General features: G+C 45.5%; 1 protein-coding gene across 1 annotated transcript in view; it reads left to right on the top strand.

The window, feature by feature from the left end:
- LOC149272582 (coiled-coil domain-containing protein 85C) overlaps positions 1–15,177 on the top strand; it is a 47,623-nt gene that overhangs the window by 25,470 nt on the left and 6,976 nt on the right. Inside the window, exon 2 of the mRNA XM_089506927.1 lies at positions 11,533–11,609. Coding sequence (XP_089363053.1) covers positions 11,533–11,609 — 77 coding nt within the window. The remainder of the gene's footprint in view (positions 1–11,532; positions 11,610–15,177) is intronic.

The following is a 15,177-nucleotide window of genomic DNA, read 5'->3' as shown; positions in this document are numbered from 1 at the left end:
GCCCAATGGGCCTCAAGGCTCTTCAACGTTTCCTGGGGTTTGCCAATTACTACAGGCGCTTTATCCGTAACTACTCAAGGATTGTTGCACCGCTCACGGACTTGACCAAGAAAGGGGCCAATGTCTCCGAGTGGTCTTCTGAGGCCGTTTCTGCGTTCACCCTTCTCAAAGAGAAATTCACGACGGCTCCGGTGTTACGGCATCCCAATCCTCTTCTGCCGTTTGTCCTCGAGGTGGATGCTTCCGAATCCGGGGTTGGAGCGGTGCTCTCGCAACGTGCTTCGTACAGTGGTCCACTACATCCTTGCGGCTTTTTCTCCAGACACTTCTCCACAGCCGAAAGGAATTATGATATCGGCAATAAGGAGCTGTTGGCGGTTATTCTGGCCCTGGAGGAGTGGCGTCACCTTTTGGAGGGGGCTTCGGTACCTACCTTGATCCTGACCGATCATAAGAACCTCCAATACATGGAATCTGCCAAGTGTCTCAATCCACGTCAAGCTAGATGGGCACTCTTCCTCTCCCGCTTTCCCTTTGTGCTGACGTACCGTCCCGGATCAAAGAACACTAAGGCTGACGCTTTGTCCCGCATGCATGTACGACCAGAGGAGGAGAGCAGGGAGCCTGAACCGATTGTCCCTTCTACCAAGGTCGTGGCAGCCATTCAATTACGAGGTTATGCACCTCTCCTGGATCGCATCACTCGCTCTCAGGGTCAAGCTCCGGATTCCAGGCCTCCAGGGAAACTGTACGTCCCTCCCAGTTTGCGGGTGCCTATCCTTCGCACACTCCATGGCGCCAGAACCTCGGGACATGCGGGAGTGGCGCGCACCAAGGACTTACTTTCTCGGACTTTTTGGTGGCCTCACTGGGGCAGGGATGTTACGGCTTTCATCCAATCGTGTACCAGGTGTGCAGCTAACAAGTCCTCTCGCACTCGGCCTGCTGGACTCCTTCGGCCTCTGCCTTGTCCCTCTGTCCCCTGGACTCATGTGGCCATGGATTTTATTGTCGAGTTGCCTTCGTCCAGGGGACATACCGTGATTCTTGTAGTGGTCGACCGGTTCTCAAAGATGGCTCACTTTGTTCCGCTACGGAAATTGCCCAGCGCCTCCACCTTGGCAGACATTTTTATCCGGGAGATTGTGCGGCTCCACGGAGTGCCTTCGGAAATTGTGTCAGACAGGGGGACGCAATTCATAGCAAGATTCTGGCGCGAATTCACGAGATCCTTGGGCATCACCTTAGCCTTCTCCTCGGCTTATCACCCTCAAACGAACGGTCTGGTTGAGAGGGCTAATCAACATCTAGAGCAATACCTGCGTCTCTTCATTAATGACCACCAGGATGACTGGGTCGATCTACTGCCGTTCGCGGAGTTTGCCAGGAACAACACGCTCCAGGAGTCCACCGGAATCTCTCCATTTTTCTGTCTGTATGGTCTTCACCCACAGTCTCTTCCGGATACAGTACCAGTATCGCCTGTTCCGGACCTGGAGGGAAGACTTGCTTCTATCCGTGCCACCTGGGCTTCTGTCCATTCTGCACTGGAACGCGCTGCCCAGCTTCAACAACGTCAGGCCAACAAGAGGCGTTCACCCAACCCATCGTATCGGCCTGGCGATAGGGTGTGGCTATCTACGCGGTTCCTGAGACTCCGGGTTCCCTCCATGAAATTGGCTCCGAGGTTTATTGGACCCTTTCCGGTTCTGCGTCGGATCAACCCAGTGGCCTATGAACTCTCGCTGCCCAGGACTCTTCGCATTCCTAGAGTATTTCACACCTCCTTGCTGAAACCTTTGGTCTGTAACCAGTTTACCCGAGGCGAACGTTCTACGACTGAGACTGCCCAGAGGGCTTCCGAGAGACGCACTCCGCGGGTCATTCTCGATTCCCGGCGGCAGCAAGGCAGCCTACAATATCTGGTGCAGTGGAGAGGTCTCGGTCCCGAGGAGCGTTCCTGGATACCAGCGGCACGCCTCGCTGTGCCAAGATTGATACGTGCATTCCACGCTAGACACCCGTCGCGTCCTGGTGGTCGCCCTGAGGGCGCCCTTTTGAGGGGGGATACTGTTACTTACCCGTCCTCGGTTCCCACGTCGCCGCAGCAGCCGCCACGCAGGAGAGGGAGACCCCCCTCCACCGCACGGCCACCTCCGCAGCAGCCGACAAGAGGGAGAGGGAGACCCCCCTCCACCGCACGGCCACCTCCGCAGCAGCCGACAAGAGGGAGAGGGAGACCCCCCTCCACCGCACGGCCACCTCCGCAGCAGCCGACAAGAGGGAGAGGGAGACCCCCCTCCACCGCACGCCCACCTCCGCAGCAGCCGCCACGAAGGAGAGGGAGACCCCCCTCCACCGCACGCTCACCTCCGCAGCAGCCGCCACGAGGGAGAGGGAGACCCCCCTCCACCGCAAGGCCGCTTCCGCTGCCTTCCTCTGAAGTGCCGCGCAGGAGAGGCAGACCTCCTGGTACACGGCGTCCAGCTGCTGCGCATGCGCGACCTCTAGTGGCGAACTCGCATACTAGAGGAATTTATGAAGGGAGATTACGCCATCCACAAGATGGCCGCGAGTCACAGACACCGGAAGTGATGTCATGAGGGGCTGATGGGAGATTCAGACTTCCTCTGCGGTTCTCCATTTAAACCCCTCAGACCAGTTTCACCTTGCCTTCTGATGGTCGTCTATGCCTTGTGCTAGCACCCAGATAGCGTTTTGGTTCCTGTATTCTCGTGTATGATCCCGGCTTGTCTGACTTTGTTGTGTTCCTGATTCCTGACCTCGGCTACGTTTACGTTTATCCTGTTTTCCTGAATCCTGACCTCGGCTACGTTATATGACTATCCTGCTCTCCGGAAACCTGACCTCGGCTTGTTTGACCTGTTCTGTCCTGGAGTCCTACCTGACCACGGTGTCTCCTAACTACTTGTACGTGACATATACACGGTATAAAATAATATATAATTATAAGATATGTAAATATATATGATATATATATATATATATAAATACCGGTATATAATAATATATAAATGTAAGGTATATGTAAATATATAATAAATATATATATATATAATAATTGTATATTATTATATATTATATATATATATATAGTTATATAAATGGAATATGTTGGCCTGTTGTATAGGGACATAGAATTTGATGGCAGATGAGTACAATTCAGCCCGTGAACTTTCCGAGATTACGGAGAGACACTGGATATGGATGTGATTAGAGGTATGGCTTGGGGCACGGATTTACTATTATTCAGTGAAAGGCACAGAAAAGAAGAATGTAAGTTTGTTTGGTTTTTGCCCTTTCTGCATACATTCTGGTTAAGGAACAAACACTCTGAGCCCTTGGAGAAGAGGGTCACTGGGATTTGGGTCCCAAAGAGGGACTGTCCCCCTTAAAGAGGGACACTTGGCAGGGAACCGTGTAAAGCTATATGGGGATGAGAAGGGCTCACAAAGTGAATTCTTTTGAAAAAGAAGCCTTTGAGGGTCACAGCTGTACGGAGCAGAAAAGAAGTAGAAGTCCCCATGTTGTGCTAATTGGTGCATGAAATTGTCATTTATCATCAACTGGTTGATGAGGCCCAGAGTGAGTATCACGGGGAGGAAAAAACATTAATAGAGTGCACATTGGCCCATTATTAGGGAAGCTGCTGTATATTATACTCATTCAGTGCTGGGGTGGAGAGGTCGAGCCCCGTCCCGGATTGTTTCCCGGAGTAGACCTTGTCTTGTTAGCCAATTTCATTTTTTGGCCAATTTTAACACAACTTCTATATGTTGCTGGATGAGTTTGTCCTCCTTCCTAAGCCCCCCCCCCCCCATGAAGAATCATACGGACATCCATTCCTCTGCGCATGCTTATACATAGTTTAGAAAGGGTTAAATGCAGAAATATAGATACTGCAGGGTTATATTGGCAGCGTTACATGTTTTATTTTATCTCTCTTTATTAAAGTGGCAATTTGGCACCCCGTGTAACTATATATATGTATATATATATATAAAACGTGAACGAATTGGTGATAGAAGTGTGTGTTTTTGCCAACACTGGAAATGCTGAGGCTGGCGTTTATAGAAAGTGGATGCAGCATCCAAGCTGAGGTTTTATTTTTTTTTTTTTTTTCAGCTAAAAATGATATTTTTAATGAGTACTTTTAGATTAATTTGTTTCCTTCCCACAGTTTTTTTAATTCCCAGGATTTGCATTGAAAATAATTTGAATACAAGCCTTGGTGGGGGGGTGAGGGGGTTGTGAGTTTTCTGAATTAAATCCTAATTACCTGCGAGGCTGTTTGCTGAAACTTAGTAGTAATTAGCGAGAGATTTGGCTATTATTATTATTATTATTATAAAGGTGATTTCCATGGCGCCTCTTAAAAAATAATCATTATGCCTTAAATATTAGGATTTAAAGGGACAGCGCAGCCTTGTAGGTTGCGGTAAATATTAATGTTTTACCTGTTTAGCTTTTTTTATGCATCACCTGTAAAAAAAAAATCTTAATGAGATCATTTAGTGAGATCCCTCCCACGAGGGGGGGGGGGCATCTTCTAATGGCAATCATTGTAAATATTATTATTACTGTTATTATTATAGTTTATATAGCGCCAACAATTTCCGCAGCTCTTCTTACAGTCCCTACATTCAAAGCGTAATAATGTAGAAATAGATATGTATCGACGCTAATGGTTACGTTTTGATGATCTGTTGTCTCGTCGTATAGAGGGTATGGAGAGCCAGAGACGGCTGTGAGAAGACGTGTAAAGAATTGGTGTTATTCACTATTGGCTGGCGAGAAGGGCTCGTTGACATGTTGTAGACCGGTTGGGGCAAAGTGCTGCCCCCTACATATTGTCTGTATAGCTGAGTGATGAGTTCCCTTCCGTGCGCTCATACATCCCATCCTGCAGGGGGCAGCACTTTCCATCCGCTGGTCAGCAACGCGTGTCCTGGAAATAATGTCCTATGTGGTCATCTCGTGTTCCTCTGTTTACTTACCTTTATCCCATAACCACACATAGAAGAACCTGGGGGTAACCAGATGGCTCTTCCAAAAACCCATCAGTGTACACTATTCCAGTAAATGGGGGAAATAATGTCCCCCCCTTTCAGCTGGATAGGAAGCTTAAAGCAGACCCCAGGGGGCCATGGATCCTATCAGAGTTTGTGCTATAATGGAGAGACCTGGCATGGGGTATTGTTTCTGGACTCCTCTCATTTGATGAATGTCAGCAGCAGTTCTACTCGTAGCCATAGGGGGCGATGTTGCAGAAGCTGCAGTCGTTTTCAGACACACTCCCCCCAGTAGTGGATCCTTTCTGTGTTCCCTTTTCAGTCTTTCTGTGTCATTTTTGTTGGCCCGGCTGACTTTTGTCTGTGCCCCACGTATGTTAGTGCTGCGTTTATAACTTGGCCACCTGGCTCGGGGATGCTCAGTAGACGACATGATCTGGATGGGAACTCTTTTATTCCTCTGATCATAGGGAGTGTCAGGGGCCGGGTGCGGAATGCGTCTCCCACACACTGTGTAAACACGCCGTGTAACAATACGGCATATAATGTTACACAACATGCAGCCGGGGCCGGCTCGTGAATAATTCACTAGAGCAGAGAACATTTGCACAACATGTTTTATTAAAGGGACGCTTTCCGCACATGCGCACGGGGGTCTCCATAGACCCCCGGCCCACTGGGGTAGCCGAGGAAGCACTGGAGCTGACTAGCGGTACGTTTATCACGTGTCGGCGAATGTCTGTGGCCAAACAGAATGGTGGGCGAGCACACGAGGGGGCAAAATGCATATGGGGGGGATTCTGCAGAAGGGGGACCCCATGAACATGTAAAGGGACTTCTCGGCTTTCGAGGCATTAAATCTCATTTACTAAAGTTAGAAATACACAGGATCCCGAGGATTAAAATGATGAAATCCAGAACCGGAGGGCCCGGATTCTAGAGCCGCGCCGATTTACTGTTTGCAAAACGCACGGCTAATTATACGATGGAGAAAGTTTTCTGTCCGCCGGGGGCGCGGTTCTCGATGACTAGTTAGGAAATCAGGATCTAGTTTGACGTTATTGCCCGTCTCCTCGAATTAAATACCCGGGGAGCTCTAAAGGGGCCGGTCATACAGACTTTACCCCTTGGGCACTTTGATGCTTATGATGAGAGGTCTCTTTAAAGTTACATCATAAACTAGTACATTGGGGGGTCTTCTTCAGGATCCCCCCCCCATGAAGTGTACGGGTAATTATATCGCGTGTGTGTGATATGTTTGTTCAGCTGGGGGGCTCGTTTAACTCTTACAGACCCAATGGTATTTACTGTTTTTTGGGAGGCGAAGGAGCCGCTTCCAATGCAAATCAATCACGCCGTGTAATTCAAGGTACGGCTGAGCTTGGCTTGTGGGAGCCAGTAATCGGCTTGTTTGTGCCGCCAGGTCATGTGACCACGAATGACCGCATGTTGCTTGGATTAACGGAGCACGAGGAATTAAAAGAGGCTTAAAGCCGAGGGCACCCCGCAGGTCACTTTAACTCTTGCAGAGCTGGTTTTATGAACGTTCCGTCTCCAATTTAATTTTTTTGGAAAGCATTTTGCAAAGAATTTGTCAAAGACCACCAACAGTCCTTACAGACCACCAACAGTCCTTACAGACCACCGGGTAAACCCCCACCTCCTGGACCATTGGTGGTGGATGGTTTAGGAAGGGCTGCAGTATCCCCTCTACGGGGTAAATCAAAAAGCGATTGTGCCTTTACCACCACCCCGCGCCGCCGATACAGTGGAAGGAATCCTGTACGTGAATAAGAGAGGCGAGCTTTAGGTTCTTTACTCAACGCTCTGGTGTGTAGATGTTAAGATCAGAAAGAATGATTGTCTTCATCTGGTTTATGAATGATTGCACCGTTGTAAAACATTGGACTAGAATTCTTCATCCATGATCTTCCATGGTTTTCTTTTCTCCATTAATTCCCAGATTCCCCCCAGATCTGTGTCCTGTTTATACTGCAGCCCGTGAACAGACTTAGCTTTGTCTCCCAGGTCATTGTTTATAGGAAACAGTCATGGAGCTGATCATGTAATTCATCTACCTTGTTTCTTCATTTTGTCTGCGTGTGCCGGTATCTCTCACGGAAGGACGTCTAACCCTTCGAGTGCCATCGGGTCTTTGACAATCTTGTTAACCAATGGAAACCATATGGAAGGAACGTGGACAATGACTCTAGACCAGCTCGGGGGTCACAAGTCTTATTGCAGTTTATAATCCTTTCGCTGCCAGTTGCCCACCATGTTGAGATCACAAGGACCCAGGGCAAACAACTTCTTCTCGTCTGGCCCTCCCCAGCCCCTGTGTCTGCAGCATATATCACTCGCGACCCTTCCAACGAGTTTAAAACATTTTTATTTAAAATACACCATTTTTGGTCCTCAGTGAATCCACCGTCTGCTTATAGCTCAGATGGTGTGAAACCTTCTGAGGTATTTTAAGTAAAACATTTTACTAACCGGAGGGAGAATCAGAACTCATTCTCATGCGTAAAAGGTCATTCATGTACTGAATGGTTCCCATGACGACCTCCTGTCTAAATATAACTTGAACGCATCACTAAGGTAGATAGCGTGTCTGCCCAGGATTCAGGGGAGATAGTGCCCCCAATGCCCCCGTGTCGCTATGGCGATAAGAATTTTAAATTACCCCCTAACTGTATATAACATATTCCATACTTCTTTTTCAATGCTATTTTTTGCACACTAACACTCAGCATTTTTATTATATTTACTTATAGGTGTAAAAACAATATGACTGTTTACCTTTTGCCAATCTCAGACCTTTACCCAGAGGGAAGGCAGTTGATGCCGACCCCTGTGGGTTTAGTACATTGGAGAGATTCAGAGATCCTGCGGAGGAATGAGACATTCCGGGTGGTTTCACGTGCCTCTGAAGGGTAGAAAAATCACAGGAGAGGTTTTATCTGATGTTTCACAGGCTGACTCTGAAATGTATGAAGACAGACTTAATGAAGAGGAATTGAGTGTTAATTGGCATAGGCGAGAGATGGTGCTTCACAAGACACGATTAGCGTCCTCTCATGTAGCAACTACACTTTTTTTTGCCATAGCTGGAAAATTGTCCTGACTCTTAGATTCTTCTAGTATTGGTCCTTCAAGATATTAACTCTTCGTATTTAAACATTCATCTCATTAATGAGAAGATCGCAGATCGGGGTACATTACCTAGTTAATTTATCCCACAAGGACCTCCACTCCCCATAGGTCTGCTGGTCCAAGATTAACTATCTCGGGGATGTCGTTAACCAATATGAAGGGCCATCTATATGGACCAAAAATGAACCTACCAGGGTTCCTTCCTACCTCAGGCTCCAGAGACCCCATCATAAAAATATACAGAATTGGCACATGCTTTTGGCCCATGGGAAGACCATGGCAACTTGAGAGGCTTGTGGTTCCTGAAGGTGTGCTTCGCCATCAAAAGCAAAGGGGCTCCATTCCCAACAGTTCAGAGAATGCAGGAACAGCTCAATGAATCGCCTCTTGAAACTAAAATATACATTTTGGAGGATTACCTGAAAAATAAGCAGTTTTTAGGAGATATGAAGCCAGATGAGATGGGTTAGTTGGTTCTCCAGAATAAGGAAGAAGCGTATCAGGGTGCGGGTTCTTGAACAATGGCCACCATCATCTGACTGCATGGTATTTTTTCCTCTATAATTAGATTTTTAACTCGTTCTTCATTTGGTTCCAACGCAGAGGATGTGGATGTCTAGTTTAATTTTCATTGAAAGAGACAATTTATCAATGTGGAGGGTGTGCAGGCATCTGACATTCTTGCTTTGAAGACCAGAATGGGTGGCCTGAAAGAATAAAAAGATTAAAGGACAAAGCACAGAGGCGGTCATGGCGAACCTTTGTGTTCCAGACCATGGCTTTAAAGATGCTGAACCAACCCAAGATTTTAATGACTTATTTGTCTTCTTCAACTTGTAGAAGATACGCTGTGACATTACCTGTTGTCGGTCAGACTCCACCTCGCATCATGGGAAGCCATGTTTATGCAGCTTGTGTATTGATTATGAGCAAAATCGTTTGTCTTGCTTGTAAGGGAGCCAATTAACCAGATTACTCTTGGCTGTGACATGTGTCTGAACGTATGGTGGACTCAGCCGAGGATTATGGATTACCACCATGGATTACTAAAACCCTAGTAAATTACTGCATTTTTTCTGCCGCAATCAATACATATATTCAACCTCTCTGTATTATTCTTAAAAGAAATGACAAGGAACGCGCCGTGTTACGAGGTTCCAAATGGCAGTTACATAATAAAACATCTTCTGCCCTGGATCTCCTTGTATTTCACGGCAGATAAGACCCACTCGCTAGCTCTAGTCCACTCTTTTTTCCCTGCTGTAAAGACTTCAGACCTTAATCAGTTGTTGGCCTCGTCTTAGATTCAGGAGCCATGTGTCTATCCCACGCATGTTCCAATTCCCTCACTGTATTAACCGCTACCATTTCTGCTGGAGGCTGTTCCATTGATCTACCACCTACTCAGTTAAGTAAAACGTCCTTGCGTTACATCTAAACCTCTGGTTTTATGGGGGAAATGGGGTCTAGTGGAGAGGGAGGAAGGAGACCTGGGAGGAGGATAAGATAAGGGAGAGGCGTCCCAGAGGAACCACTGGAGATTGTGGGGATTTTAAAGGCGTGGGGGTAGTTGTCACGAGGATTGAAGGTGTTAAAAGCCTGACACAGACTCACATGCTTCTGCACCAGTGACTTCTGTTCTCCAAACCGGCAATGTTTTGCTGATGCTGGTTTTATGTTTTCAAGCAAAAATATCCACGATATATATAAAAATACTATTAAAAATACTAATAAGTAAAATAAATCTCTGTATGAGAAGCAGAATATACTTTTCTTGGGGTTGAATCTAATCGATTAGACTGAGATGTGGCAGGATCCTATTCTATGGGTCGATGATAAAAATAAACACAGATTAACACCATTGGAACACAGGAGTGATGGGAGTGATAAAGGGCCATTGGAACACAGGAGTGATGGGAGTGATAAAGGGCCTCTGTACACCTATGAAGATCTTCCATTAAAAATCAACCGTTCCCAGCTACAATAGTCATTTGCAACATTAACCCCGTCTGGACTGGATTTCTGATCCATTTCATGTTCTTTTAATGGACAAAATCTGATTTTCTTTTAAAAACAAGGACATGTCTGTGTGACCCCAAACTTTTGAACAGCAGTATGTATTGTGGTATCAGCTGTATTTTTTTTTAACTGATAAATCGGCATCCCCTGCCCCAGTTTTCCAGCGATGGTCATTAATCCCTCCTGGCTGTTTTCGGCAGAAACATAATCCCACTTGATCTCATTAAGGACAAGAGGCTCTGCTTACAGTTTCCGAGCCATTGTTTGAGTTAATTCTCCCATAACGTCCTATCATTTTTACACTTAGAAAAAGTTTACAGAGTTTCCCCCCCCCCCCAATTGTTTCTTTACGAGGACAGTTGCTAAAGATCGGTTTCTCGGAAGGCAGTCCTAGCGCCTTTTAAATGATCCCATTGATCACAATTTGGCTGTTCTCGGATCTCCACGGACGTATGTCATGAGACTGATCTGTTACATGGACGTGGCGGCTCACGGCGGCCCTGCACCTTGTTGATTGTCACCGATCCACTTAAAAGATCCACAGGGTCCCGCAATAACTATGTAAGCTTTGCTGTTTTCAAACAATGTAAGATTAATGTATATATTTATTGCCCATTCATTGCCGTCTGCCCCAATGTGAGCCTTCTTGATCTTGCTGAATCCTTGGATTAATAGGTTCCTATTTTGTATAGCATTTACCCCTCTAATTACATTGGATGTATTGATAGAACGCCAGCAGATTCTGTAGAGAGCTATTATACGGAACATTAAACATTAAAATGAACAACAGCACTCATAACTATTAAGAGGTACAAGAGAAAAAGAGGGCCTTGTCCTGTGAGCTTCCAATCTATCAAGAGATCTCATTTGTTGGCAGCAAATGTTTCCCCTTCCAAAAACGCTGTTCTTTTGTCGGCACGTGTCGCTATCCCTAACAAGTCATACCATCCTGCGGTTTTTAATGAATTACTTTCTCGATTGCCCTTTAAAAGGTTTACATATTTATTATAATTTACAAATAGGTAGTCTTCTAAAATATTACATTTAATGTCTGCTTATTTGGGGAAAAGGTGTTTTTTTTTTTTTTTTTAGACATTTAGAAATAATTATTTAATAAAACAATTTCCCCCATTCCAATAATCCATAAAATGGTAATATTTAAAATATATATATATATATAAGAAGAAGGTATTGATTTTACTTTTTTCCTGATAACGAATTTAACCCATTCCATGCAATAAACATCAAACGCCTATTAATTATCAGCTGACGATTGTGCATGTAATAAACGCAGAAATCTGACATTTTCTTTCTCTTTTTCCCCCAGATTCTTCTCCCAGCTACATCAGGCAGTTGGAAACTAAAGTCAAACTTCTCGAAGACGACAGCAAACATTTAACTCAGGTACAAATCCAGATGGATAAATATTTATTACCGGATGTCTCATTTGGGTAAAATGTTCTCAAGGCTTAGTATCCGATCCTTTTTCATGTATTACCGACGGTGTCGATTGTTCAACACAGTGTTAAGCAGGGCATTGATGTTGTGAAAATGCCATAAAGTGAGGCTGATATGGGGGAGATAAAAGAGATGCAGAGCCCCTAATTATTAAAATAAATAAATATATAAATATACATATAATGTGACCGGCACAGAAACACTCAACCAGTGATAAATCGGCAAGTTCTAATAAGCCAAAGGAATTCTAAATCAGAAAAAAATGTCAAGAACGTGGCATCGTACCCTGCTTGAAAACTCAAGAGGGACCTTTTCTCAAGCTGAAGGAACGAAATGTCCGTACGGAATTGGGCAGGTTCTGTTGAAATCTTGTGTTCTTTAGTCCATTCCAGTGAGTAAGTTCCAGCAGCGCTCCTGGTATGGAAGGGGCTCTCCGGTTTCATGTAGGGTGACGACACGGACACGGGCCGGTCGTGTATGTATCCCCGGGAAAGAAACATTAATCGATTTGTGCCGTGGAACTTTGGACCAATTATTAAAAAAAATCTCTTACCCCCTGTCCCCACTACCCCATCCCTTCTAACCACTGGGAATTTCCCCCAGTCTCGTCACCCTTCCACGGACAAATTCTGCCCCAGCCCTGTCCCCTTTCGCCCCTGAGAAATGTCCCACTTTTCTCTTCTTATGGGGCAGCAGAGTGGGTTGTCCGGGGTTCCCAGCTCTGCCGGCGTATCTCTGCGGTCACTGTACCAACTACCAGTGCAGCGTGTGCTGCATCCGCTGTGCGGGCACTCGGGGGTTAATATCGGAAAGCCTCCCTTCATTTCCCTTTGAAGTGTGGCGCTCTCTTGAAGTGCTTACATGTTCATGTTTATGGCTTTGGGTGTGAGCATCGCTACTGAAGTGTGTCACGGCTAATAAGATGCTATCCTTTGACCCGGGGCCTGCGAGCGCTGGACCTCTCACTCTTAATGGGCTGCAACTCCCATGACGCCCAGGCAGTCATGTCGACTGGTTCAATCATTTTGGATTTACCCCAGATGCCCTCGGGTTTGGCAGCTAACTGTGTGGGGCAGTTCTCCGTTTGGCCAGCAGGGGGGGGAATATAATATACCGTATTTGCTCGATTATAAGACGAGGTTTTTTTCAGAGCAAATGCTTCTAATCGGGGTCGTCTTCTAATCAGACCTCAAATAGAGGTCTGATTATGAGACTAAGATCCAGATCCCCCGCACCGCTTAAATGGGGGCATAGGGCATTTCTGGAATGCCTTATACCCCTATATGCCACTCTGGCACTTAGGGGGTTAAAAGGCATATTATGGGGCAGAGTGGCATATAGGGAGGTATAAGGCATTTCAGGAGGCAGAGTGGCGTTAAAGGGGCATTTAATAGAGCAATCTGCCTCCTGAAATGCCTTATACCTCCCTATATGCCACTCTGCCCCATAATATGCATTTTAACCCCCTAAAGGCCAGAATGGGATATAGGGGGTATAAGGCATTTCTGGAGGCAGAGTGGCACATAGGGGGTCAAAAGGCATACCATGGGGCACAGAGGCATATAGAGGGTTAAAAGGCATATCATGGGCCACAGTGCCATATTGGTGTAGCAAGCCTGGGGGCAGATGTGCGTAACTGGGGGACAGGTTGGAAAATACAAGGAAATAAAACCAAAAAAAAATATTTTTTCTCAATCATAGGTTTTATTTAAAAAAAATAGTTTACATGAATTAACATTTACTGGTAAAACTTTTTTCCTATAGGGTCGTCTTATATTCAGGCTTTTTCTTTTTTTCCTAATTTAATATTCAGATTTTGGGGGGTCGTCTTATAATCAGGGTCGTCTTATAATCGAGCAAATACGGTACTTTGGCTACCTAATGACCTTGTTCCCTACCTGCTGGCAGGATCCCTGCCCCATAAGCCCTTTCTTTATATGATCCGCGGTGAATACAGGGACCTTTCCCTTTAACCGGCGCAGAGAGGATAATATGATTTAATCCCACTCGAAGTTCTGCAGTGTGCAATCTAGAGTATTGCCATAGCAGCGTATTACTTCTGCTTCACTTACCTTCTCGGGCCAGACTCACTACTTAAAATAAAGCGCGTTTATCACGCGAGGTCTCTGCTCTAGTTGTCTCGGGCTGTCTCTTTCTATCTGCTCCGGAACATGGTTATTAATATCGGACCTCAGGGACATTCTATCAGAACCTTCTTCCTAATTGTGATGTATATTCGTTTAAATCAACCACAGGGAAGACATTTTTTTTTTTTTGGATGTTCTGTATAAATACTCATTAAATCCAAGACCATAACACTGTTATCATCTCATCTCCCTTTAACTTTAAAGAAGTTAAATAAGAGAAGAAGAAGAAGAAGAAGAATAGAGAGTCTCGTAGATGTAAATCGTTGTGCGTCCTAATGGGCTGGCATAATCATGAATGATTCAATTCCGAGGCTGCTAAAAATCACGTTTTTTGTGCACCATACCTAAAAAAAATGGCTTCATTCAGTAAAGCTCACAAAACGATCGCTCAGTACGAACGGAGGGACATTACAACTTTCCCAAAATCATCTCTCTGACCTTTCATGGGTGAAAACACAATATATTTTGCTATTTTAATGTTGTTTTTTTTAAAAAATATTTTAATAAATCTCTTTTTTTATTAACATTTTCTTGGATAACTTTTTTGTAGCATATAGAACATATTGAGAAATCAGTATTACACAATTTCCAAGCGAGATGCGTCAATCCAGCTGTTTTCAGTGCTAAATATGGCTACATATCCATCTTGGCAACGTTTCAAATTAACGGAACAGAAATTGGGCCGATATTATAATGAAAAGGAAACTAAAACGTGTTATGGAGCCTCGTCAAGAACAAAGGACACTTTTTAATGTTTCCATAACACATAACGTATAGATCAGGGTGGCCAGGGGGTTAAATTAAGTAGGTCAATGTATGGAGTGCAGCAGTTTGAAGGAAGACATGGTTTGGGATCGTTGGAGTAACATGCGGGGGCTTCTCAAAGTCCAAAATTCTAAAAATCCAGCTCTTAAAATTGCCTGGCTCTTAAATATTGTAGGGATATGTCGTGACGGGGCTTCTACCGCGACGGGGTTTCTACCGTGACTTATCAGTGATAGAACCAGTAGCTGAGAGAATGAAGGAACGCAGCGATGCCCCCCGAGCGCCACGTCTCTCCACGCTGCCACCATCCATCAGCCCAGGCTGCCCACGCTGGATTCTGGTGCTAACACGCGTTTGTCAGCTCGATTACCGCAGCGGGTTTTAATCCAGAAGATGCACAGAGTGACAGATGCTTGTTTGGTCGCCCATCGAGCCAGCGTTACTCAGTGTTGGCGGAGGGATCGCCCGCCTTCTGCTTCTTGTTGGTTATAAGCCAGCTGGATATAGTTTGGGTGCCGTTATATTCACTGATCGTCACCGGATAGGGTGACGGCTTCCTAAATAATGTATTCACCCCTAGTCAGACATGTCTATTTGATCCC

Source organism: Sceloporus occidentalis, unplaced genomic scaffold, assembly GCF_023333645.1.
Source record: "Sceloporus occidentalis isolate IW3139 unplaced genomic scaffold, rSceOcc1.0.p SCAF_437, whole genome shotgun sequence".
Classification (NCBI taxonomy): Eukaryota; Metazoa; Chordata; class Lepidosauria; order Squamata; family Phrynosomatidae; genus Sceloporus; species Sceloporus occidentalis.
Note: the sequence above shows the minus strand (reverse complement) of the source record. Positions and strands in the feature narration are given on the sequence as shown.